The sequence below is a fragment of the Biomphalaria glabrata genome, chromosome 3 (assembly GCF_947242115.1).
Source record: "Biomphalaria glabrata chromosome 3, xgBioGlab47.1, whole genome shotgun sequence".
Taxonomy (NCBI): domain Eukaryota; kingdom Metazoa; phylum Mollusca; class Gastropoda; family Planorbidae; genus Biomphalaria; species Biomphalaria glabrata.
The window spans coordinates 12,587,530-12,613,287 of record NC_074713.1 but is presented as its reverse complement, the minus strand read 5'-3'; the positions used below and the strand labels follow the sequence as shown (position 1 = coordinate 12,613,287).

General features: G+C 33.7%; 1 protein-coding gene across 8 annotated transcripts in view; it reads right to left on the bottom strand.

Moving 5' to 3' along the window:
* Positions 1-19,467, bottom strand: part of LOC106062776 (metastasis-associated protein MTA3-like) — a 30,197-nt gene extending 10,730 nt beyond the window's left edge. Inside the window, exons 1-11 of one of the 8 annotated variants that reach the window (XR_008776913.1) lie at positions 19,253-19,467; positions 14,379-14,446; positions 12,750-12,843; positions 4,994-5,026; positions 4,310-4,342; positions 1,951-2,246; positions 1,742-1,865; positions 1,526-1,628; positions 1,322-1,421; positions 987-1,175; positions 813-887 (exon numbers count right to left, since the gene is read on the bottom strand). Coding sequence is in view for 7 of the 8 variants with exons in the window: in XM_056023522.1 (XP_055879497.1) it covers positions 813-887; positions 987-1,175; positions 1,322-1,421; positions 1,526-1,628; positions 1,742-1,865; positions 1,951-2,246; positions 4,310-4,342; positions 4,994-5,026; positions 12,750-12,843; positions 14,379-14,446; positions 19,253-19,280 (1,143 nt within the window). In the remaining variant the exon portion in view is untranslated. Of the gene's footprint in view, positions 1-812; positions 888-986; positions 1,176-1,321; positions 1,422-1,525; positions 1,629-1,741; positions 1,866-1,950; positions 2,247-2,942; positions 2,991-4,309; positions 4,343-4,993; positions 5,027-6,083; positions 6,201-12,749; positions 12,844-14,378; positions 14,447-18,729; positions 18,752-19,252 lie in introns of those variants that run through there. The other 7 variants (XM_056023522.1, XM_056023527.1, XM_056023523.1 and 4 more) reach the window with 7 other exon arrangements.
* Between the last annotated feature and the right edge of the window lie 6,291 nt (positions 19,468-25,758).

The window sequence follows — 25,758 nt, the reverse complement described above, 5'->3', positions numbered from 1 at the left end:
AACTAAAATTCACTGAGTTTTCAGGTTAAGCGCGAATTATCTTCACTAGATCTAACTTAGATCTAAATCTAGATACTATTTCTAGCTAGATGAGAAGGATGGATCGTGAGAAGACTCAAAAGTAAAGTACCGGTAGCAATTATACTTAAGCACTGAATCATAATCTCTAAATACAAAATCTAATAAAATACTCAGAAAGACACAAAGATAAGATAATATACGGACTTTCCACGCGAAGTCACTCTTACTGTTACAACAAGAAGATTTTCGGCGAGGGAGGGCCCGGAGGGGCGTAGCCTTCACATTAGGCTGCTAATTGCTCTAGTTATAGACAATAGTCACTACAGACTAGATCTAACGCGTCTTCAGTAGTAACAGTGAAAGGAAAATAGTGTTAAGTGAAATGCTTGCTTGAGCCAAGGTCGTTTTCAATCACGAGGTCGCGCTTTACAAGTGGGTGAAGTGGGTGAAAGGCGGTGTAGACGCGTCGTCACTGGTCAGCTCAATGTAACCGGGAAAAAAACGAAAATAAACACCAGGTATCTGGAGGGAAAGAACTCAAGGTCCAGTTTTAAAATTCAAGTTTTTTTCACTGTTTTTTACTAAATTCAAGGCTCTTTCAAGGCCTTGAATTTAATATGAAATTCAAGGTGTTTTCCAGGTTTTCAAGGTGGCTAAAAACCCTGACTAAGGATATACAACAGACAAACTAAAAGCAGTCAAGTGAACTGAAACAGGAAAACATTTCACTTCACTAAGAATACAAATTTCAATACTATGAATTTCATTAAGGAGACCATCATTACACATACCTGTTGAACATATCTGTCTGTAGTTTTCCACATATAGTAATATTCTACTATACTTTTTAAGGATTTCCATGGTAACTGATGAAAACAAAAAAAAAAAAAAGGCCCCTTAATACAAGAAATTAAAAAATCTCTTAAAGTTTTTACTTGTATACAATCAGTGGAGAGTTAACTTACAAAATCTTGTCTGATATCGTTAAAATCTTTGCCATATTTTTCAATAGCATCTTCAAACAAGTTAGCCTCAGATGCTGACCACTCCTCCATTTCATCTCGACAGAGTACAGGGCCACCTGATGGTACTAAACTTTTGATGGCTTTAGCAATATCATAAGCATGGCGGTGGAGTGTATCCATTGCATGGAACTGAAATGAACCAAATTTTTGTTTTCTATTACACCAAATAAATCAGAAATGTTGATTATTATAAAAGAAAATTTTTTAAATGATACAAAATAAACTTCTGCAAAAACGTTTCCTAAGTCTACCAACTAAACACAAAGTTGACATACTATAGTAATATCTCTAGATGCTGCTGCTGCACTCATATGAAGGCTGGGTTGTCTTACAGTACTTGTACAGTCCAAAGCACGTGCAAAAGTACCTACAGATCTTTAAAAGATAGATAAATGTAGCTTAGAAGCAAGCATGTGATTTACTGATAGAGCTTACCTACAGTAGAATTGCTATTTCAACCTACAAATAATAAAACAAACCTGGCAACAATCTGAAATTGATCAATTTCCTTATCAGAAAGACCATTGTTTGGGTCCCACACAAGCTCTTCTAAATCTTCCAATTTACGTAAATCTTCAGTAGCTTTGGAAAGTTGAAAACTAAAACATTTAGTACATTTCATGGTACTAAATATCATAATTAAATTATTTTGTCTGTGTAAATTAAGACAAATATCTAAACAATCAACTACCAACCTTTATCAATATAAACTCTGGGAATAGTTTCAGCTTGATATTTAGAACCAACACGAATTTCCCCTTTGTCAGCTAGTAATGTCTTTTGTTGAGGATCGTAGACCAATGAGTAAAAAAATGTATCCTGGGGACATAAAAGAGATGTTTAAAAAAAGATTCCACATCAAACAGAAGTATAAACTAATAGTGTGTGTTTCCAAATGACTTACTTCTTTATTCAGGTAGGAAAGAAGGGATTCAGTTTCATTGAGCAGCGTAACACAACATTTGCCTCGAATGTGAGTGGCAGGCAAAGTCTCTACTTGCCGGGACAGAAATAACTCTCGATGTTTTAACTGATGGCGCAATTTTTCAGGGATTTCTTCCATTCCCCGACCACCATGGTTATTATTGTTATTATTACCATTTGTGGTGGTGTCTGTGCCATTTTCTTCCACAGCTGTTACTTTACCCGTACTTTCTTTAACATCACCATCTTCCAAAGGTGACGAGCTTTCATCTACTTCTGTTTGAAAAAAAAAAATTCCTGTTAGTATTTGAAAGAGCTTTTTAACTAAGTAGATTTTTTATTTTTGTTTTTAAATTAAGCTTTGTTACTTTAATTAATGCCATTTTATTCTCTAGTCATGATTTAATTATACTGACAAGTAAAATAATAATAAAGATAGCATACAAATCTTAACCCAAATTAATCAAATCAAAATGAAAAAGCTGCATTAATTAGCCAAACATATATATATATATATATATATATATATATATATATATATATATATATATATATATATATATATATATAATAATAATAATAATAAGGCTAATCTTCGAGTCCAAAGATTAGTGAGGAATGCAGTATTTCCCGGTGCTGCGCAGTCCCAGCTGTGACATATATATATATATGAAACATTCTTAATGCAATTTTGAGATGTTATGTGTTACATCAGTGTTTGTTTATATATATATATATAAAAACACTAGTGTAACAATTAACATCTCAAAATTGTATTAAGAATGTTTCATTAGGAATCAAATATTTGATGAAGCTAATAGCAAAAGGCTAAATGTTACAGAAAAATAATGAACCAAAAAAATTTTAAACATTGAAATGTGCAGATTGACCAAATAAAAAATAAATAAAAAGGCAATCCTTCATAAGCAACACAAATTTCAAAACAACTCTGGTCTAGAATTAAGTTATTACTTAAGTTGACTTTCAGACATGCACATGATGAGAAAGCATTTTTCTGAGCTGTGTAGGAAAAAAAATATCCAACAAACTTAACATGCAAAGACTCATACATAAGTAATTTGACATACATAGGAAAAGCCTGAAAATTTCACAAAATAGTAAATAAAATGAAAATGTACAATACAAATGCTATGTTTTCCTTCATCACCATTGGCTAGAAACAAATTAATGCAAATGTAAACTGAAAACCAGTCATTGCCACTAATGATCCTAAGATTACTACACACTTTAATATAAAAGTAACTTAAGTAAGGTCCAACTACTTTGAACCTGATGGATGATATTATGAAAACCTGTCAGTACATTACTTAGAAGAATTCAGTTAAATCTAAATGTAGACAAGAATATAATCCATAGTAGTTTTATGACCTGAGAAATTTAGCAGAATGGAAATTGAATATAATAGAAAAGATCAATCCAGCCATTATGGATTTCACTTTCTTTTATAGCAGTGAACATGTGAAGACCAGAGTACTAAAAATGACTTCAAAGTATTAATAAGTCAATAAAGTTGTGAGTATGTTATTTTTATGTAAATGTTTTCTTGTAGAAAAGTGACCATTAAGAAATTAAAGTTACTTTTTAATTAATGTTATGGTGGAGATGTTAAGTTGTCACAGCTAAGCAAAAAAAGTGTTATAAAATCTAGGTAGACTGCACACAAAATAATATCCCATTCATTTTAACAGAGTAAGAAGTAAGCCTTTTTTTCAGCAATATAGGTTATGAACATTAATCATGACAGTCAATATCAATTACAGGTCTATATATATAAATATATTTTTTTCAGATCAATGATTTTTAAGCAACTAAACAACAAAATATACTTATATAAATATAAAGGTATGAAAAACAGTTAAAATGAAACCAAACCCTGTTCCATTTTATTACTCAAAGTATTAAAAAAAAACACCTTTTCTTTTTAATTAAGTACAAGATTGAAAGAAATACTCAAAGGTTCCAAAAGAATGTTATTTTGTTTGTAAGAGCCAAGTAAATGTGTTAATACATATAAGTATGATACTGTTACCATCTACCCAACTTTTTTATACACAGAAAAAAAAAAAAAGGAAATAAAAAGAATTTTTTACATCAAATGGGAAAAAAATGCTTCATACTGGCCTGTAGTTATATTAAGCAGAATAAAACTATATTTATATATATATTAGCAATTAAAATGAAGTATAAAAACAAGCGCATTCTCAAAATGTCCCAAAGCAAAGAAAGAAATCTACTGAGCTAAAGCAAAATATAAGATCCACCAAATTTAAGAAAAGCACTCAAGAAAAAAAAAATGAAATGAATGAGAGAGGACACACCTTTCCTCTGCTCTGTTTCATCTTCGACCACGTCTGTTGAAACACAAAGTAGTTATAGACTTGATTAGAAATGAGAGAGGTGCTATAAACGAGCAAGAGAAGTTGACATCACTTAAATAAAAATAATTGTGAAATACACATTGGTCATAGGTTTGATGCAACAAAATTTTGATATCAGACATTACGAAAAATTGTATTAAGATATCCTGAAAAATAAAAATGAAGTATTTTCAGGATAAATCCTCCTCCATACTTCAATAGTACTTAGGAAATAGAGATACTATGAGCACTACAAAAGCAAAACAAAATTAGTTTTCATTGCAAGAGAGAGAAAAAGAGGTTTCACAATTTCAAGCACATAATCTCTACACAATTCAATACTACAACAAGGCAACATTTGTACATGTACAGATTTTTTTTTTGTTGTTCTCTTAATACAGGACCAAATACAGAAATAAGAATAAATACTATTGAAACTAAATTCAGCATACACACACACAGAAGATACTTCAAAAGTCTGCATACATGATGTTTCCACTGTAAGGTGCTAGGACAACAATTAATAATGAACCAGAAGTCAGAGGAATAACATGAACATTTTTTTCTGCAAGGTAGACAATCAGGGATGACAGAGCACATGACAAAAAAAAAACAACAATACATTGTCACAACATTCAGACACACCTCTATCTTCCTCTGTCTCCTCTTCTAGTGTGTCTGTTGAGTCAAATAAAGTTAGTGGGATTACTCATGGGATCAATATTTATATTTATAGGGGCAGAAACACTTGTCAAGATAAAATATAACAATCTTAGAAACAAGTGTTCATTAAGGTTTAAAACTAAATTATAAGATAAAATCTAACAAATTTAATACTAACTAAAAAAAACTTGAAAATATAGCAAATGTGTTCACATATTATTTGTCCACAAATCAGAAAAAAATATTTAGGCCTAAGTTCCTTTTGTGCACTAATAAAAGAAAACTAATGATCAGAGAAACAAATGTAAAGTAGAGCTTACTGCATGCAACCACATGCTTTCGAAAACATTTAAGTTTTCTATTTTGATGGCTAGTCAGACATCACTTGTGTATCTCTTATAGAAATGTAGTTACAGCAGAAGTAATTAGTTCAACAAATAATCAGAATTGTTTGTTTTTTTTAAAACTAGTATGTACACTAGAGAAAAAAAATGTAAGACCCAATTTTGTATGTTTTTTTTTTAATAAGCAAATATGTAGTAATCTTTTTTTAAGTCTACGATTCTACAATTCAAATCTGATATACAAGCAAAGTCACACATCAAAAAAAGATAGAACATCAACATTTGAATCAAACAAAAAGATGGTTTGCGATGGTACTGTGAATCTATCTTTGGGTCATTGTAGGTATGTGAAAAAAAAATCTTTAAAAATAATTTCTTTTATGAATACATCATTAAAGTACTTCATTAGAGCTTTCTAATGATGTATAAATTATGACTGTGTGTGCAGCAGTTAGAAAGTTATGTTTTTTTTTTCGTCCTTTTTTACCTTAACAAAATTAACACTGAGAAGGTGATGTCACTGGCTAATCAGGCCAGGGGATGTCAATGGCTAAGCAGGGGTAGGCTAGGAAAGACACACACACACCCCAGGTCAAAAGTTCAAAGTTCAGATTGAGTTTAATAGATGATAGATTTACTTATTAGTTAAGACATTTAATAGTAGATCTAGTATTAGTAGTAAATTTCTAGCTCACAAAGCTGATTTCATTAGTATTTATGATTCTTACTAGTTTAGAGTGTAAGTATTTAAGGAAATTAAGAAACTATGGGGTCTTGACACTCTTGAGCAACAAGAAATATCCGATGATCGTTTTGTCTTAGCTAATTTGGTGTCAGAGTAATGTCCCTTGACCAACTATTGAGCAACTGTTTAAAAATTGTAATCAAAAGTTATGAAAGAATTTTTTTTGAAAAATCGGTATGTAGACTCCATCTAGTGAATTTGAAATAAACAAAAAAAATTAAAATATATGCAGAATAGTAGGCTTTACAAAGCCTGACTGTTTTTTTGTAACAAAAAATTTTCTATATAGACTATCACCAAAAGTGTACATGGCCATTATTATCTTTGTTAAGTGGCATTTTCCACTTTTTAAACGCTGTGAGAGACTTACAGCGATATTCTCACAGCGATAAAACTTGGTAGAATTATATATAGCCAGGCATGATATCTAATATGAAAAAAAAAAATTGAACCTTTGTACTCTATCCTAACTTCTGTATTGGTGAAAACAAAAATGTGATATTTTCATTAAAATTTTAAAAAACGTAATTAACTTTAAAAAGAAATACCCATTAAGCATTTTATAGGTTATTGTCTAAACTAGTGAATAACACAGATTTGAGCCTCTTATATTTCATTAATAAAGTATAATCTAATTCCAAGTGCAACCTGTGTAAAAAAAAATGTAATCTCAAGTTTTTAGGTCATTTTCTACTCCACTTTTCTGTTGTTTTTTTCCCATACCTAGTCATTGTAAGACTAGTTTTCCTGTTTTCCTGTTAATTCAAGAAAACTTAAAAGTTTGCAAGAAAAGTAGAAAATGGTTAGTTTCAGAAGATTACAACAACATCTGTAAATGGTACATAATTGCCTTCCTTGAAGTGTCTGTGTGTGTGTGTGAGAGGGAGATTTGAATTTCAAAATAGTTTAGACATGCATAAAAAACACTTTCACAAGACCAGAAGTAACAGTCCCACCTGTTTTGAGCACCTTAAAGGTAAAGGTGAAATAATGAGATTGGATTTTCAATTACACTTAATGTTTTCAAAGAAAGAACATGAAAGAAAACACAAACACTATCTATAGAAGTTTTTCCTATAGACCTCTAAAAGAAGAGGCGACCCGCCTCCAAACTGAAATGTACACATACACTGAATAGTTTTGACAGTTTAAAGCTTAAGTTTTTTTTATTATTAGTATTCCAATCCATAAGAAATATAATGTAACTATATTTCACGTTACTTTTAAAATGCCACTTCTTAGGTCTTATCCTTTCATTCTTTATGTAAACGCTCTGACCATTTTTTTTTAACGTAAGCTTAATTGTATGTCAACCAACACACTTTCATTCTGATGTACACAATTACCGCTATTTCAACGAACATTGCATGTCAACCAACACACTATCTTTCAGATGTACTAAACACCGGTAACGTTTCATTAAGGGGAGGTATCCCTGAAAATCTTATTTTTGTTATTTCTGAAGCTAGGCCCTTGAAATTTGTTATGGTAACATATAATGATATTCTAAAATAAATGATGCTAAAAAAAAAGTTTTTTTTAATAATGGTTGCCATGGTAACGGCGGCCATATTGTTTATTGTATACAAATTAAAAGTCTGAATTTTGTAAAAACTATTGATCAGAAATACATGAAATTGAATTAAAAGATAAGAAAAAAGGATACTCTAAATTGATACAACGTCGGAATTAAAGATTTAAGTATGTTTAATTTTTTACAATTTTTTTAATTTTTAGTATTTTTTAGACCTAAAAAAACAGGATAAATATTAATTAAAAATACTTTTTAAAAAAAAGTAAATAAAATATTGAAAAAAAATCATTGTACGAGTAAAGTTAATGATGTCCTTAAGAAGTGTTTCGAATTTCATCAAAATCTATCAAGTAGTTTAGGAGAAATTCCTTGTAAAGCACAATGACATGTGCAAAAACTAACGTTTTGAGAAAAATGAGTTTAAAGTATAAATTTTATTAAGATTTTGTCTTATAGACCTTACAAAAACATTCAAAAAACATGTTTTAGACACAGATTTAAGCAATAAATATTATTGTAATGTAAAGAAAAATGATTGATCTACTTAATTATGTTATTAGTTAAAAATCGATATCCTAGACCTAAAACTCAATTTTCTCTAGGGATACCTCCCCTTAAGAGTACACTCTAGCGTGCCTAGTTTGGACTAGACGTGACGTCAGCATAACCCACACGGTTAGTGGACGCAGACTTTCTCAAAATCCACGTGAAAAACACACACACACACACACAAACTCACATGTTTATTGAACGATAAGAACAACTGCTAGCGATCTATGTCTCGGTGTAAAGCGAGACGACCGAAATCAAGCCATTCTAGCCATTTAGTTGACATCGACAATTAGTAGCTAATAGAGTCTTGGCTACATTACAGTGACCGAAAACTGAGTTACTATTCATAGCAATCTAACATTTAGGTTACATTACAGAACTATATCATTTGGTTTACATAATGTATGTCCTTGATTGCGCTAATAAACTTGACTTATTTAGCCTATTTCAAAAAACGATCGTAAAAGTAAAGGTACCGCTTTAAGACTCTGCGATCCACGGAACACGTAATATAAAGCTCATCAGTTTCTGTGGTTCACGATGGTGTCATGTAGCCAGCACAACGATTAACCGCATTTTCCCAACGTATGTCCGGTACCGATTCGAGTTGGGTGGACTAACTCAAGTTCCAAGTCCCAGTCTGCATCGGGATTCCAATTCAAGGCACATTGTTACGGAAGCCAAGCGTTTTACTACCACGCCCCAGAAAATATTGATGCTTAAGCTAAGTTAAAGTGTGTCAATAGAAGTACACGAAGGTATATTTAGATAATTAGGAAAGAACTAATCTGGCCTACAAAGTTTGTATTCTTTGTGTCCAATGTCTATGTAGTGGCTGCAAGAACGGGATAGTAAGATACATTTGTTTTTCATTGCTTTTAAATAGCGCATCTTTCATGCTTATACAAAAATCTTTTGTAGACTATTGGGGGAGAGGGTATCTGGTAGAAGGTTCCCGAATTGCCTTTACGCGCTCAGCAAACACAACTCTGCTCGAGTCGGGATTCGAACTCAAGTCCCCTTGTTAGGTAACTAAGACGTAGCCAAGTGGTTTTGGCCTCTCAGCCACACATCCACTTCCTATTGAGATCGTTTCGGGTGAGAAGAGACCCACGTGACCAGAAGCTAACAATCACGTCACGTATGGGTCGACTTAAAGTAATTTGTCTCGTGTGCTAGCATCAGAAAGCAAGGCATTGGAAGAAACAGAGTACCTGTTGACAGCCTCAGTTATCAGCATAGTCCCACCGACCCAAGTTTGTTTCTCAAGAGACGTGCATTCACGTTGCTCAGTTACTTAAATAAAGTCACATTTACAAAAAGACATTGTCTTGACCTCTTCGTTTTTCATTTGATGACGTATTTTACATGATATGCGCTAAGGATTGTTTTAAAATGTTGACAAGCCAAGTTTATATACTTAATTTATATGTTTATGCAGAGCGCCCTACTAGGGAGGCACAAACGCATGTTATGCTATTCCGCCATTCGCACAATCATGCAACATGGCTTATGTCGAAACTGTAGCACTCTAGTATGAGATATCACCACGGTTGTGACTATTACACTGATATAGTTACTGTGTGACTAGTGCTGCATTACAAACTCAGTTTCATACAATGTCATTTAAAATATGACGTGCCACTAGATCTCAATTTTAGTGCAATATGGTCGAGTGTCGAGCTATTCTACTTCAATACTAGTTGAGAGCGTTTTCTTATAAATAGTTTTTTCCCCCGGGAAGTGGGGAAAAGGAGGTTTACAGTATTTACTGTTGCGCCTTATATTGACAGCAGCAACAACCCAATAATATTAACAAGTTGCAGGAAATCAATGCAGCAGGCCTTCGCATTCAGGCCTCTACCTAGAATACTATTGACAACAGATCAATACTAGAAATTAATAGATCACAAAGGGAAGTAACCATTAACTTCTCCAGCTGACCTTTGTTTTTCAAAGAATAAGGATGGGGTCCTGTTGAGGGAGGAAGGAAAGAGCGATGAAATGGCTCGGCAACGCACAAGAAATAGTTTGACCTCATTTACCAATATGGGGACTACTTTTCTCTGCGGTGGAGGGAAAGACAGACAGAGAAAGCGGCGGAAAAAAAAAGGGGGGGGGAGAAGTGGTGTTTAAGTTTAAAAAAAAAAAACGAAGGAGGGGGAATGCAAACGGCCTGTGCTGTGAAAGACGAGCATACGAGTTGAGGTGGCTAAAGGGGGCGTGGGAGAGAGAGAGGAGGAAAGAGAGAGAGAGAGAAGGGAAGCCATTTTAAACTAAAGGTGGTTGGTAAACTAAGAGAATACCCTTTTCACCCTCAACATAGACAAACACAAAGCAGCATGAACATTGTCAACAGTCATCTTACATGACACAAATAAATAAATAGTAAGGTCATATAAGTAATAACTGGAGACTAAGTTAACTGGAGACTAAGTTCTAGGCTAGCTATTAGGTCACCGTGCACACACAGTTGACTACTTGGCCAGGCAGTAAAACATACAACAGTAGTGGCTTAATGATGCATAGGTCGCCAACAAAGATTAATATGCCTACACTATTTTTTGTTATGAATATGATGAGTTTTAAAGTGCACCAAAAGACCAGATGAAATCAACTGATGTTAGCTTTCAATTAGAAACCATTGTGCTGCCTTCATTTGTATCTATAGGCAGCGTAGGCCACCAGAGTCATGAATCAGCTTCAACCAAAGATTAGAATTTTATTTTGAGCATTAAAGCCATGAAACTTAGGGGAATGACAATCCTGTAACTCAAAACAACTAAAAGAATAAATCTAGGCCCATTTTAAGATTCATACATGTCAGTCATTATACCAAGAAAATGAGGCAATTTCCAAACTGTGACCAGTTACAGCAAATTATTATCACTTATTCTAGAAAGGCTAAAGAACTGGTTTGCAGCCATGAAGATACTTGTGCATTCAACTTCTTTTTTTTTTCCCAGACTATATTAATAGGCCAGATTTTGACTAAAAAGAACATAATTTTGGGGGGGGGTTGGGTAAGTCTAAATATGCTCATATTTCTAGCTAAACAAAATAAATAATAAGACATAAACCAATGGATGATGCCTGAAAAAGCCTCAACAAAGCAATCCTCAAAGACATAAATAAAATATGATTAATATACCAAACTTGAAATTGAGCAAGCAGAAAGTATTTTTAAATGTTAAGAAATTAAAACTGAAAGAGTGCACAAAAAGCATGGTAAAATTAAACATCTGACCCAGCTGCAGAGTGAATATATAAATAACATAATCACTATGGACAACAATAAAAATCTACTTCACACTCTTAAAAAATACATTGAAAAAAAAAAAGAGACAACCCCATTACTGTAAGAAGATAAAATCCACAATGCTAATGAAACAACAGCAAACCTAATAAATACTTTGCACTAGCATTCTAAGCTAACTCTTTTCAAACCGACTAAAGCATATGGACCTGGAGACATCCCAGCTAGTTACTTATAGAATTTATTTTATAAACTGGATTTGTGTTGATCTGTCACCATTTCACAAATCTCTGGTTAGGCTTGGATACTGTATCACTACACTAGCCATATGACTGGAGATACTTATTCGTATAAACCACACAATAATGCCAGCATCCCAGTGGATTTTATTGTAGAGATAAAAAAAAGTACTGAGGATATATATACACAGTGCTTTTTTTTTTTTTTTTGACAGTATGCTACCAGCACCTTTATCAATGTGGAGAAAAATTATTACTTTTCTTTTATTTAAACGCTTTTTATAAATTTAAAAAAGTTCCCCTTTCAGACACTATCTCATGGGCAGATATTGTAAAGGTCATCTGTTTCTGTGGCCTATGGTTAACGAGGGTCTTATGTGGCCAGCACAATGACCGATCACATTTACTTTTCCCTAACTTAAGTCAGGTACCCATTAGAGCTGGGTGGACACAGAGGTGCCCAAAGATCCTTAAGTTAAAATCCCAGTCTTCACCAGGATTCAAACCCAGGACCGCCGGTTCAGAAGCCAAGGGCCTTACCGATCAGCCACTGTGCCTCCACTTATTATAAATTTACTAGTAGTTAAAGTTAGGCAATCTATCACTGAGTACCAGCACCTATTTTTTTTTTTACTAAAAAAAAAAAGCCCTGTATATATATCTATCCCAAAGAGAAGTATAAGAAGTAGATATTTGTCCTCCCTATTTGCAAAAGAGTTTTTAAAAATACTAATTTTAAAAAAGGAAGGAGAAAGAAAAAGAATAATTGTTAACATCCTGTTTAGGTACTATAATTTTCCATTCCATAGCAGGACAAAAACGATAACATTTTCAGATTTTCTAGTTAATTAATACATTCTAACAGAGCTCAATCATCTAATTAAGCAGATAAAAAAAAAAAGCAAACTATTCTTTAAACAAACACTGCCACCCACATAAATAATCAATGTGATGTGTAGGACTAAATATTGTTACCACGTCAAGTTTTGAACCCAAACTATACTAGATTCTAAATGTCAAAAACATTTCTATTGATGAGCTACACAATTAAAAAGCTATATTACTTACTGTGATGCTTATCTGCCAATAAAATAAGTGAATTGGATATATCCCTTCTCCTATAAAAACACATAACTTTGGCTTCAACATTTCCATTTTGAGTCTGAAATAAAGTAGAGATAGATACAAATATTGGTTACAAAAATAGTTATACACATTCAAAGCTAGGATACCCTAGTGATATTTCTTTACATTTCAATAGCTGACATCTTTTACACAAAAGGAAATGTTATCAGCCCAAAAAGTGTCGGGTACCTTTATTATTATTTAGGAACTCACCTCATGATGGTCACATTTCCGAATGGCAAAATTAGTTAGAATTAAAGGATATTGATTAAGCAAACTTAATTGTGAGTCAGTCATAGGGTCATATAGACCAGCACACTGAGATTGTGAATAGAAACACTTACATGAAGAGCTACCAATTTGGTTCCATACAAAAATAAGGAACATTTTGAATTTACTTTATAGGAATATTTGTTTCTTGTACTGCTACAGAGGAAACATTGCAGGGGACACCGCAGACAGTCAAATGCTAAGTGTGAAGCACAATCAACAAGGAGACAATGTGTGAGTTATTTACCCTTTCTACCAGTTCCTTATAATACAATTTGAATAAAATGACTAAGCATTTTGTTGTGCAATGGGTTGTTCATATATATCAAGAAAAAACCACCATCTATGGCCACATAATTTGATGAAACAAATTATTATGTTCTTAAGCCAAGTCTGCAAGATTAGTTTTATAACTAGAGATAGTATTCTGTGTACTTAGCAGCAACAAAATAGTAGCCCCTTATTTATATAATGCTGCTCTAAAAATCTGTACACAAGTAAACAAGATGCCAAATTTTATAAACACTTATTTAAAATATCTTTTAGATGCAATTTTTATTATTACAAAAACAGCCATACTATCCCTATTTATAAACAAAGTTTTTTTTCTTTAACTGTACACATCTAAGAGTTTTGATTAACAAAATTAATTTAACTAAGGACATCTGGATGGGTATGAATTTTACATTTGATTTAATTAGTTTTATAGACTTTTTTTTTCATATAGACCTCAATGAAAAATTATTCTTAATGACACCTATTAATTAACATGTATTACTGTAATAGACTAGCTGAGGTTTTTTTTTATTATGTCTATTCCCATTTTTCTTTTTTAAAAAAAAAGGAAATGTGAGGGTATAAACAAAAAAAATGTTTATTATAGCTTTCAGTGATGGGAACACACTTTTACGAACCTTTTTCTACATCCACATTTGAAAACCAGCAGGAACTCAAGTAAGGAAAGGATGAATTATTTTATAAATGTATGATTTAAATATATTGAGGTGTTGTTTTTTAAATGATGTTATGAAATACTTCATATGTGCTTTACTGCGCACACCCACAAATTAGCATGGAAGTTACAATTGTTTCTACATTATATGGGAGAACTTTGATAGTTTTTTCTTTTTGCACTTGGCATCTAGCTTTATATCAGGTTCAGGAAGTCAGAACATGATAAATGTTTCAACTGCTATTGTGGCAGCATCCCTTCTATTAATTTCACTACTTATTAAACATGCACCACAGCTTGAGTAACACTATTAAGAAAGAAAACCATGCAGATTTTTTTAAAATACTTACTTTATTCAACTCTTCAATTCGACGAATTTGGTATGGTGCAGTTGAGGATGTCTCAAAAAATACATAGTCTGAAAAAAAAAAAAGATTTCCAGGGATATATTTGTTGTTGGAAATGATGTATTGCGATGTAGCTATAAATAGCTTATTCATACAATATCTATAATTTTATTTAATAACTTGACTAACACATCTGAATACAAGCTTGACATCCACTGCTTAGAACAAAATAAATTTTTATTCAAAATATCTACATGTTTCAATGTTAATGTAATAATAAGAAAAATACTTAAATTTAATCCCAAGATATTAGGGGATTTTGAATTATCTTTCTACTCATTCAAATCTAGTTTTTCTCCACTTTATGATGCAGCAGCACTTTTGGCTGCTTGCACCTTACCCATTTTTTTTTATTTGCTCTTTCATTTCCATTACATTGTGTGTGAGCTGGGATTAATCTATTAACAGTTGTAATGTTCTAATGTTCACTTTCCATCTCTAAAGTTTTCCTCAACTGGTTTTGCTAGTTAAAAGTTCTTAATGGTATCTATAAATGAACAATCTGTGTATACACTGACCAAGAGGCTGCCAGTATAATGATCATGAATATATTAAGCACCCCCTTCCTTTAGCTCTCTATTAATCATAGTCAGGTTTTTCTTTATATATTGTCTTTGTTCAAGAATGTGAGGTAATTTATATATATATATATATATATATATATATATATATATATATATATATATATATATATATATATATATATAATTATTTTTCTATTTTATGTTCAATATTTTAAATTTTATCATTTGAGTGCTTTTCAAATAAAATTAGTTGTTTTTTGTTGTTGCTGTTTTGATGAGGCTGAGTTGTGAATAAGTTGAGAATTTTACTAAGAATATATACTATTAGGGTTCAGTTCACTCTCCATTGCCATTTTTAAATAAATATATATTTTGCATAAAGTAGTACATAGAAAAAGACACTTACAAAGAAATTTTCTAAATTTATTAAATTTCATTATTTATTTCTACAAACATGTAATTTTAACAGCAACATAAAGTCAAATATTTGTATTTAATATCTTTATATTTTGTTACCTTAAAACCGTAAAAGCACTGAGTTATCTACTTAAACTTATTGTTATAAAATTAAATTTTTATATGATTAAATTGCTTCAGATGTTAACAAGTTTTTGCTTATAAATAATATTACAACTACTTTAATATGTTACTGTCTTTTGTGAAAATACTTAGTAGCTATTAATTTTATTTGTATGGCCAGTACAGACTTGCAAGTGTGGACTTAACACTGATGTATTTTATTGTAAAACCACTTTAAACATTAGTAAACAATACAACTCCTTTTTTTAGTGACCTTATTAGTCTTTTTTTTAAATACTATAGTAATACATTTGTCAGGCTCTATGTGAAGTGAATTTGATGGCCCCAAAGGAAATATAAGAATAACAAATAAACAGCTAAAAAATTAAATTATAAACGCAATTTATTTAAAACCTAGTGTGCACCAATATAACATTGGGCACAAGTCTATGTGAAGTGAATTTGGTGGCCCCAAATGAAATAGAAATATAACAAACAGCGAAAAAAATAAATTATAAACACAATTTATTTAAAACCTAGAGTACACCAATATAACATTGGGCACAAGTCTCGCTATTTTTTAGGTTCTGTTTCCTGTGCAAGGCCCCAATCAATCGGAGGCATTAGTCGGCTGCCTATTTTGCATATATGCGATATGCCTAAGGTCAGCCCTGTATCGTTATTAGAAACAAATGTTTATGCCTCTAAAATGACAGCTAACCTCAATATCACATGTCAAGATATCAATTAGTAAGCATAAACTTTTCGTCATGAAAAAAATTGAATTTTATCTGTTACAATGTTATGTGAAGAACCACTCACAGCTCTCTTACAAAGCAAATCAAGGGACTGATGATGATGATTGTGATAAAGCTTTTTATTTAACTATTGAGAATGAAAGCCAAATGGTAAAGCACTTGGCTGCCGAACCAATGAGCCTCAGGTTCAAATCCAGGTGAAGACTGTGATTTTGAATTTGGGATTTTTAGGGTGCCTTAGTCTATAAAGCTGTAATGGGTACCTGACATTTAGAATCTCATTTCATCTGTCCCTTGGCTTTCATCAAAGGGGTGCTGTGACCGTTTATGTAACCAAACCCCCCACCACCACTTTCCCCAGTAAGCAGTTTTTCTTTGCAGGATTTTTTTTTATATTATTATATTATATATTATTATTTTACATTGCCTAGTCTACTTTTCAGTCAAACCTTTCTTCATGCCCCCTCCTCTGAAACTTGAAGGATGACTTTTAACAACAGTGTATTACATCACATCATGTGTGGTTTAAAAAAATTAATGGGTTTAGTGTTTGAGCTGGCCATATGAGACCCTCAATAATCATAGAAAACAGAAACAGAAGACCTTTACATCATCTGCCCCATAGACCACAAGGTCTGAAATGGGTACCTAAGTACTTACTTTAAATATTTGCTAGATATATGTGAAACTGTCCAGAATTGATATGAATTATGAGGAATTAAGATAATAATAAATTGAGATTTATTTAAAAAAAAAAAAAGACCTACCAGGAGCAGTTAGTAGTAGAAACAATTACACTTAAAACTATAACTACTCATAAATAAGCAAAATGTTTTTTTTTAATTAATATATATATATGTGCTATTTTCTGGTATCCAGATAGTTGTGACTCCCTGATTTATCTTTTTTCCAACATTTTAACAAAGCTTTCAGGGCATATTTTTTTTGGTCCAAATTTTGGTATACAATTCCCAATGGCAATAGTGTCAAGTTTAAATATAGATAAATTATAATGAGGCCTAAATAAAGACAATGTTAATTTTTTCTGAAAAATCAATAATGTATGAAACCTTCATGCAAGTATGCCAATGATAACAAATAAGGTAGCTGAATGAATATGTAGATTATTCAAGATCTAAATCTTTCCCCAACTTTTTAAAAATTCCCAAACACATTGGATTGATGGCTGCCTGGTTGTGTGGTAGGCACACTGGACTGTCATTCAGTCATCTCAATGGTCCCTGGTTCATACCCCCATCATCCTGCTGGAGGTTTGGACTAGGAAGTAGATTATCTTCAACTCTGAAGGAACATCCAAAACTTTTACAAAATATTTTCTTGCTAAAATAAGCTTGACACACACAGTCACTTGAGCAGTCTAGAGAGTCCAGATTAATATATATATCTTAATTTGGTATATATTTTATATTGATATATGAAAATAATTCAGATCTAGAGCTACAGATCTTAAGAATAATTATTTGGTTTTATGGAATTTATTTGCATTGATGTCTCTTCCTCCTCCCTCATTCTTATTCATTAGGAGGAGGAGATAGCAATATAGATTCTATGAATTCTATACTATAATTTAGTTTAGTATATATAGACTATAGATGTTAAATAGGCCTATAGACTATGTCACTAGATTTTGGTCAGATCTATGTATCTATTCTATAGTAGTCACATGATGAGAGGTATCAAAGAGAAAAGATAATCAGACATTTAAAAGGCCACATCATAGATAGGAGGATAGAGAACTATAATCTACTTCTAGCTCTAATTCTAATGATCTAGATCTAGATAGTCTGATAGAGTTATAGAGTATCCAGTCTAGAGGTCATTACTTTTATATAAAAGATCTAAAATACTATTTATACCATCAGGTTAATATGCATGACTAAATGCATGACGCGTAGGACATAATCATCTTATTTTTTGAAGTAACGTCTGTATTATATAAGATAAGATTATAAGATATAAGGTCTTTAGTATTATAAGATTTAGATATAGACAATAGAATATAGAGTCTAGTTATCTAGTTACTGGTTAGTCTAATATTAATAATAGTTCCTAAACTAGGCTAAACTCTAGATCGAAACTGAACAAAAAAAAGTCGGACTTAAATGACAATAAGAAGCAAATTGTGTTTAGGTCTGACTTATGACTATTATTGGCTATACCTAGGTCCTAATTTGTCTTTATTTTATCAGTATCACACTTTGATTTGAAAAGCTCTTCAAATTTAGATTATATTTTAGATCTAGATCTAGTATCTAGACAAAATAGACTAGACTAGAGTCTAGTTCCTAAATTTCACTTCCCCCCATATCATACTGCCATGAAGATGCACCACCTCTTCTATCGTCTTGTGGGGCTATATTATTTGTATATTAGATCTAGGCCCATCATTATCAAGCTAGATATAGATTGTCTAGATATAGATCTATATAATCTAGACTAGTAGATCTAGAATCTATATATAATATATATTACATTTTAGTTAAAGTTTACGGAGAGGGGCGACATTGTTTTCATAAAATAGTCCCTAATACGCGTGTATGTGTTTATATGCATGTTTATATCAATAAGTTGCAAGATAAATTTACATTTTAATTTTATCATTAACAAACAAATTATAGGATAAATGAAAATAAAGAATGGTTTAAAAGAGAAGTTTTTATTAATAAAAAATTTTAAAATCGAATTGATCGGTAACCATATCACACCTCGAATATTGCGCGCTAATAGGTTAAGAAGAAGAAGATTAGATCTGGACTAGATCTAGATCTACAATAATTACGTTAAATTACTTAAAATTAATTGTTTATTTTTATAATCCAAGGAATTAAAACGTTTATTCAAAACATTTTACTTTCATAACTTATTAACACATGACAACATTAATCATACTACAGAAACTTTGTTACGTAGATATCAAGACGCCGTTCAGCTTGGTTTGTGAGGCATGCATGCCTCTTTCCTCTTTCAATCAACATGATTGGAAATTTTTACTTACCTCCAACTCTGTACATATTTGCCGACATTTCTGCTCCAAAATACGAATTCACCAATCCTTTTTATAAATAATGTCTTTAGGGTGAGTTAATTATATTTCCATAAAGTCAAAGAACTGAGCGAGTCCAACCCCCAATAACCCCCCAACGAGACTGATCACGGAGTCGCCATTTCTCGGACCTACTGTCTTCCTCTTTTTTACAAGTGACGTCATTCGTCCTTCGGCAATGCCCGGTTTTCACTCTAAAACCCACTTGAGATGCTGGCATATATCAAAACCATAACATATAGGGTGTCAAATTCAACGCCATAAGCTAATTAGTGTGAATTTTAGAAAATAATTATTTAGATTTCTATCAAATAAAAAAGAAGTGAAAAAAATGTCTCTTCTGATAACCACTATAAATCAATTGGACTAGGTCTACTAGAGTTACTAGACTTGGTTAGGAGCCTTCACAAAGTGCTTAAAAGTAAAGGAAACATTTATCTAAAATGTTAATTTTTTTTTCTTTCAATTAATGATTTTGGATGTGGTGCTTTTTCTTTGTGCGGTAAAATGCCGCTCTTTGTTTGAGAAAAAGTGTAATCCGATAGCATAAAATATCTAGATCTAACAATGGCAAAAGATATGTGAATTCATGAATTATAAGCCAGTAATGCAATCATAAGAAAAGTAGTTACCAACGTTTTAATGAAATCGGTACTAATCCGCCAGTGATTAGTAAAGGTTTTAAGAAGTTTGTATCCAAGCAACAGATGACGTCACCACCGGATCGCATTTTTCACACTACTCAAAATGTAGTTCCAGCAACGTGACAATGGCGAAGAAATGATTTTAGATAAAGAAGAGTAGTACGATAAAAAAAAAAATTAGACTTTATAAAGATGAACAAAGTATAGAACATTGATCTTATATCGATCTTGGTTGTTACTAACAGTGGGGGCTTATTAACTTTTCTTTCAGAAATAAAATGTTACTGGTTTAGGCCTATTGATGGAAGATCTAGATCTAGACCTATGGAACTTAAAATTTTTTTTGACATATAAAAGTTACATATATAAAAAGACCGATGTTTTAATGATAGAATTTTAGATTTGAGTATCGGTAGGCTATATGAGTAACAATTTATTGCTTAATAGAAGTAGGCTATATGAGCATTTATAAGCACGTTACTATCCGTAATGGCTTAACGCAGTCTTGACTATTTTCATAAGGAACATTGTTGCATTGTGACATTTATCTCATTGATGATTTTTATTTTTAATTTACAGATTTGTTATACAGATGACAAACCTAGAGCTAGATCAATAGCCTACGTATAACACAATGAAATTTCATATATAAAAACCTTTTGGTTTACGTTACAAAACTCAAGTTAATGTGAAATCTTAATTTTAAAAAAATAGCAATAAGTCTTTCGTTTAAGGCCTTATTAGATATTGCATTTGGCCTAGCAGACAGAGAAAAAAATACTGTCAATTCTACCCTTGCAGACCCTCATTGCCTTAGGCTACCCTTCCCTCGACACCAGCCCCCACTCTTTAACATCAGTCGATCAGTCATTTGCGTTGGGTAGATAATTCAGAGCATGTGTGTGTGTTTGACAGTCTGTTCGTTTATATATCTGCATTTGTTTAGCAAGTGTGGGAAATGCCTCAATAAAATAAACAAATAAAAAGATAGAGGAGGGGGGGGGGGAAATGAAAAGGAGATGGTAAAGAAGGAACGCAGAGAACCATAACGATAATTAAACAGAAACAATTGAATATGAAATAAAATTAGCATTTTTTCAATAGAGGATTTACCGTAAACTATATGCCTATTTATAGAGGTTACAAGACTAGATTCTTGTGATGTGAAAATAGAAATTAGTTTTAAAAATTCTTTGTCTGAATACGTGGCAAGCATTATTGAAGCATCATGGGCGTAGCCAGGATTTTTTTTTCGGGGGGGGGGGTTTGGGGGAGTGAATTCCCCCCCCCCGATCCCCCCCCCCCCGCGAAAAAAATTATATGTATTTATGTATGTTTGTGTGTGTACATAATCTTTATTACATTCTGACCCTTCATTCTTTCGGAAGACGTTTATTGTGCCCTAGAATAGGTTCTTCCATGATTAGTGGAAAAATTGTACATTCCCCGACATTACTATCAAGGGGTCTGGGGGAGCGCTAGGAGCTACCCAGCGCGGGGCGAAGCCCCGCCGCCAAGCACTATTTCTGGTATTGAAAGCCAACAAAATGCATATTCTGAGGTATCTACAGTGCATTTTCCTGCTATTAAAAAGTTCTATTTCAAAAACCTAATGTGCTATTCTTACTGACTTAGACCCTCCCTCGTCGTTCGGCGCATTTGCCATCAAGCTTTTCCATAAAATTGTAGACTTCCCGCCATTACTAGCAAGGGGTCTGGGGGAGCGCTAGAAGCTCCCCAGCGCGGGGCGAAGCCCCTCCGCCAAGCACTATTTCTGGTATTGAAAGCCAACAAAATGCATATTCTGAGGTATCTACAGTGCATTTTCCTGCTATTAAAAAGTTTTATTTCAAAAACCTAATGTGCTATTCTTACTGACTTAGACCCTCCCACGCCGTTCGGAGCATTTGACGTCAATCTGTTTCCATAAAAATCTGTCACTGGTAATGTCTGAAGCCTCTTCCCACCTACAATGAGGACCTCCATGAATGAGTGGCGTCAAGTTGTACTAGGATATCATTGCAACTCTTCTTATGCGTAATTCATTTTGTCGGAGAACATGTCCCGCAAACCTCATGCGTCGTTCTCTCACAATCTAAGGGTCGACTCCCAGTTCGGCATAGGATTTCCTTGATTTAGACCCGATCTCTATAACTGACTCCTAAAATCTGTCTTAGCCCTCTTTGTTGAGCCACATTTAGTGTTTTTTCTATTTCGGTAGATGACTATTCACTGCAGTTTATTAATGGAGCCCTGCTACTGGTAAAAATGTGTAACCTCTCTTGAATACGCTCTTCGAATTAAGTGACTGTAGTTTGCTTTAGATTTTATATCGAAAAGAGAAGTTTTATCGTCAAAATCTTCTGTTGGGGGTTTTCCACCTCAAAATGCTCTGTAGGGGGATCTTAAACTCAAAATCATCTGAAGGGGTTTTAAACTAAAGCCATCTGTAGAAGAAGGGTTTAAACTCAAAACCCCCGATTGGCTTGGCTACGCTGAAATAATTTTAGTGTGTAATTTGCTTTTTTTTTTATATTGAAGATGTATTTTTAGCACCAAACCCATCTGAATGGGGGTTTAAACTCAAAACCCCTTTCGGCAACGCTCATAGCATTTTGAGTGCATAATTTGCTTTTTCTTTTACACTGAAGATGTATTTTTTATCCTCAAACCCCCCTAGCGGGGGGTTTAAACTCAAAACCCCTTTGACTAAGCTCATAGATTTTAGAGTAATTTTCTTTTATTTATATTCAAAGGGTACTTTTTAGCTTCAAACTCCACTGGAGTGGGGTTTAAACTCAAAACTGAGTCAAAACCCATTTAGCTACGCTCATAACATTTTGAGTGCTTAATTAGCTTTTTTTTATATTAAAGAGGGGGTTTATCGTAAATTTTAGACGGGGTTTTAAAATCAAAATCTTCCTGAACTGTGCTCTTGGAATAAGGGGATTTTCGTTTGCATTTTTTTTTGTTTTGTTGTATAGAAGAGGGGGAGTTTACTGCAAAAACCCCAGCTAGGGGGTTTAAAACTCAAAACCCTGGTAGGGGGTTTTAAACTCGAACCCATCTGGTAGGGGTTTTAAACTCGAACCCCCCTGGTAGGGGTTTTTAAACTCGAACCCCCCTGGTAGGGGGTTTTAAATTCGAACCCCCCTGGTAGGGGGTTTTAAACTCAAAACCCCTTTGGTTGTGCTGAGGCAAGTGATGGTTTAGTAATAAAATCTCACCTAAAATAAACAAAATCAAAGCAAAAAATCAGTCACTGAATTCCGACTCCCCCCCCCCCCCGATGGGGGGGGATTTCATTTCGGGGGGGGGGTTGAACCCCAAGAACCCCCCCCCTGGCTACGCCCATGATATATATATAATATATATATTATATATATATCATGGGCGTAGCCAGGATTTATTTTCGGGGGGGGGATTCCCCACCCCGGCCACCCCCTATATATGTATATGTGTGTGTGTGATTTATGCTGCCTCAGTGGACCCCGCACTTTCATAGGCCCCGAGCTAATTCTATGCTGTAAATTCCTAATTAAATTAATTAAATTATAACTTAAAATAGGGTTCCCGCGGCAAAATTGTCATTTTGGAGGTGTTATTCAATATGGAAAGCACCAATCCTACGCGCGACAAAAAAAAAAAAAGGACATTGTCAGTTGTCATTTAATAAAAAGGTAACTATAAGACAAATTCTTAATTATCCTTATCCTTACCCAGACGGGGGCAATACGTTTCGCATAGGGCCCCGCAATTGTTAGGGCGGGCCATGTGTGTACATAATTAATCTTTATTACATTCTGACCCTTCATTCTTTCGAAAGACGTTTATTGTACCCTAGAATATGTTCTTCCTGGAGTTAGTGGAAAAACTGTAGACACCCTGCCATTGCCAGTAATGGGCTCTGTGGGAGCGCTGTGAGCTCGGCACTATTTCCGGTATTTAAAACAAAAAAAAGGCATATTATGAGGTATCTACAGTGCATTATCCTGCAATTTAACAAATTTTGTTCAAAAACCTAATCTGCTATTCTTACTTACTTAGGACTTAGGTCCTCCCGCGTCTTTCGGTGCAAGCAGTCTCCACAAAAATCTGTCACTGGCAATGTCTGAAGCCCTTCCCACCTGGTGTCCACTGCTCTGAGGTCCTCCATGAAAGTGTGGCGCCAAGTTATAGGCCTACTAGGATTTCCATGTTTGCGCTTTCCTCTTAATGGCCTCCCTGTCCTCGCAACTCTTGGTATGCGTAATTCATTTAGTCGAAGAACACGTCCCGCAAACTCTCATTTTTAAAATCAATTATGCAAGCAGTTTTTATAAGAAAAAGCTAATTAGTATGCATTATATGTTAGACCTAATTTAAGACGAATAGTAATCTTATAAACATCATTTTCGTTAACATTTTTTCTAAATAGCGGAAATTTTTTTTTTTTTTTTTTTGAGGATTCGAATATGAGTTTGAGCCTTTTCAAAACAATTAACTTATTTAGTTCGAACCGAGGGTCCCGGGTTCGAATCCTGGTGTAGACTGGGATTTTCAACTTCTGAGTCTACCCAGATCTAATGGGTACATGACATTAGTTGGGGAAAAGCAAAGGCGGTTGGTCGTTGTGCTGGCTACATGACACCCTCGTTAACCGTAGGCCACAAAAACAGATGAACTTTACATCATCTGCCCTATAAACCACAAACTAGTTAGGCCAGGTTCACATCTAACTTTACATTCACTTTCACGTATCCTTTGATCTGCGGGACGGTTGGGGCACTACACAAGATCTGTTAACCTTCTTTCTCCATTCTTATCTCTTATTTGTCTTTGATATAATTTCATTCGGATGTTCTTTCTGAAAATATTGAAGCCTACCTGGGTGGACCACTGGTCGTGCGGTTTGCGCGCTGGACTGTCGTTTGGATTTATCGACGATCGAAGGTTCAAACCCTGCCTGCTCCCATCCCCCGTCGTCCTGCGGGAGGTTTGGACTAGGAAGTAAACTATCTTCAACTCTGAAGGATTATCCGAATTATGTAAAACATTTTACTTCGGGGGCCGATTTTGAGTTTGTGTTTCCACACAAACTGTCTTTTGTAACCTTGTTTATTTTTGGTTTATATTGAAGAGGTGGTTTTTAGTTTCAAATCCCCGCTGGAGGGAGGTTATAAACACAAAACCGCTCTTGGCTACGCTTATAGAATCTGGTGACTGATATATGATTTAGTCTTTTATTGAAGAGAGGTTTTATCGAAAAAAAAATTTGAAGAGGGTTTTAAAATCAAAATCCCCCTTAGTTATGCTCTAGGAATTTGGGAATTGTCAATTGCATTATTATTTTTGTTTGTTTTATAGAAGAGGGGGTTTAACCGCAACCCCCCCCCCCCCCGAACCGAAGTGGATTTTAAACACAAAACCCCCCTTGGCTGCGCTGTGCAAGTGATGGTTTGATATTAAAATGTCACCTAAAAAAACAAAATCAAATTTTAAAAATCTGTCACAAATTCCCCCCCCCCCTTTTTGGGGGATTGAAACCCACCCACCCCCGATTACACTCATGAAATATAGATATATACGTGTGTGTACGTGTGTGTGTGATTACCTTAATAGACAGGTAGTAAGACTGCTGATGCAACGAAATTACAAATATGCATTGTCTTTATTCTGAAATTAAGTGGCTAAAATTCACCAATCTCGTGTGGAGTTTTCGATCTCCCATCGAGCGCCTCCCCAGGTGGCGGATAGGGGAATGCCCTCCAGATATGGTGGGTACCGGGGAAATAAAATATCCGGGGTGGACCAAAATCAAACCAGCTGCCTTGC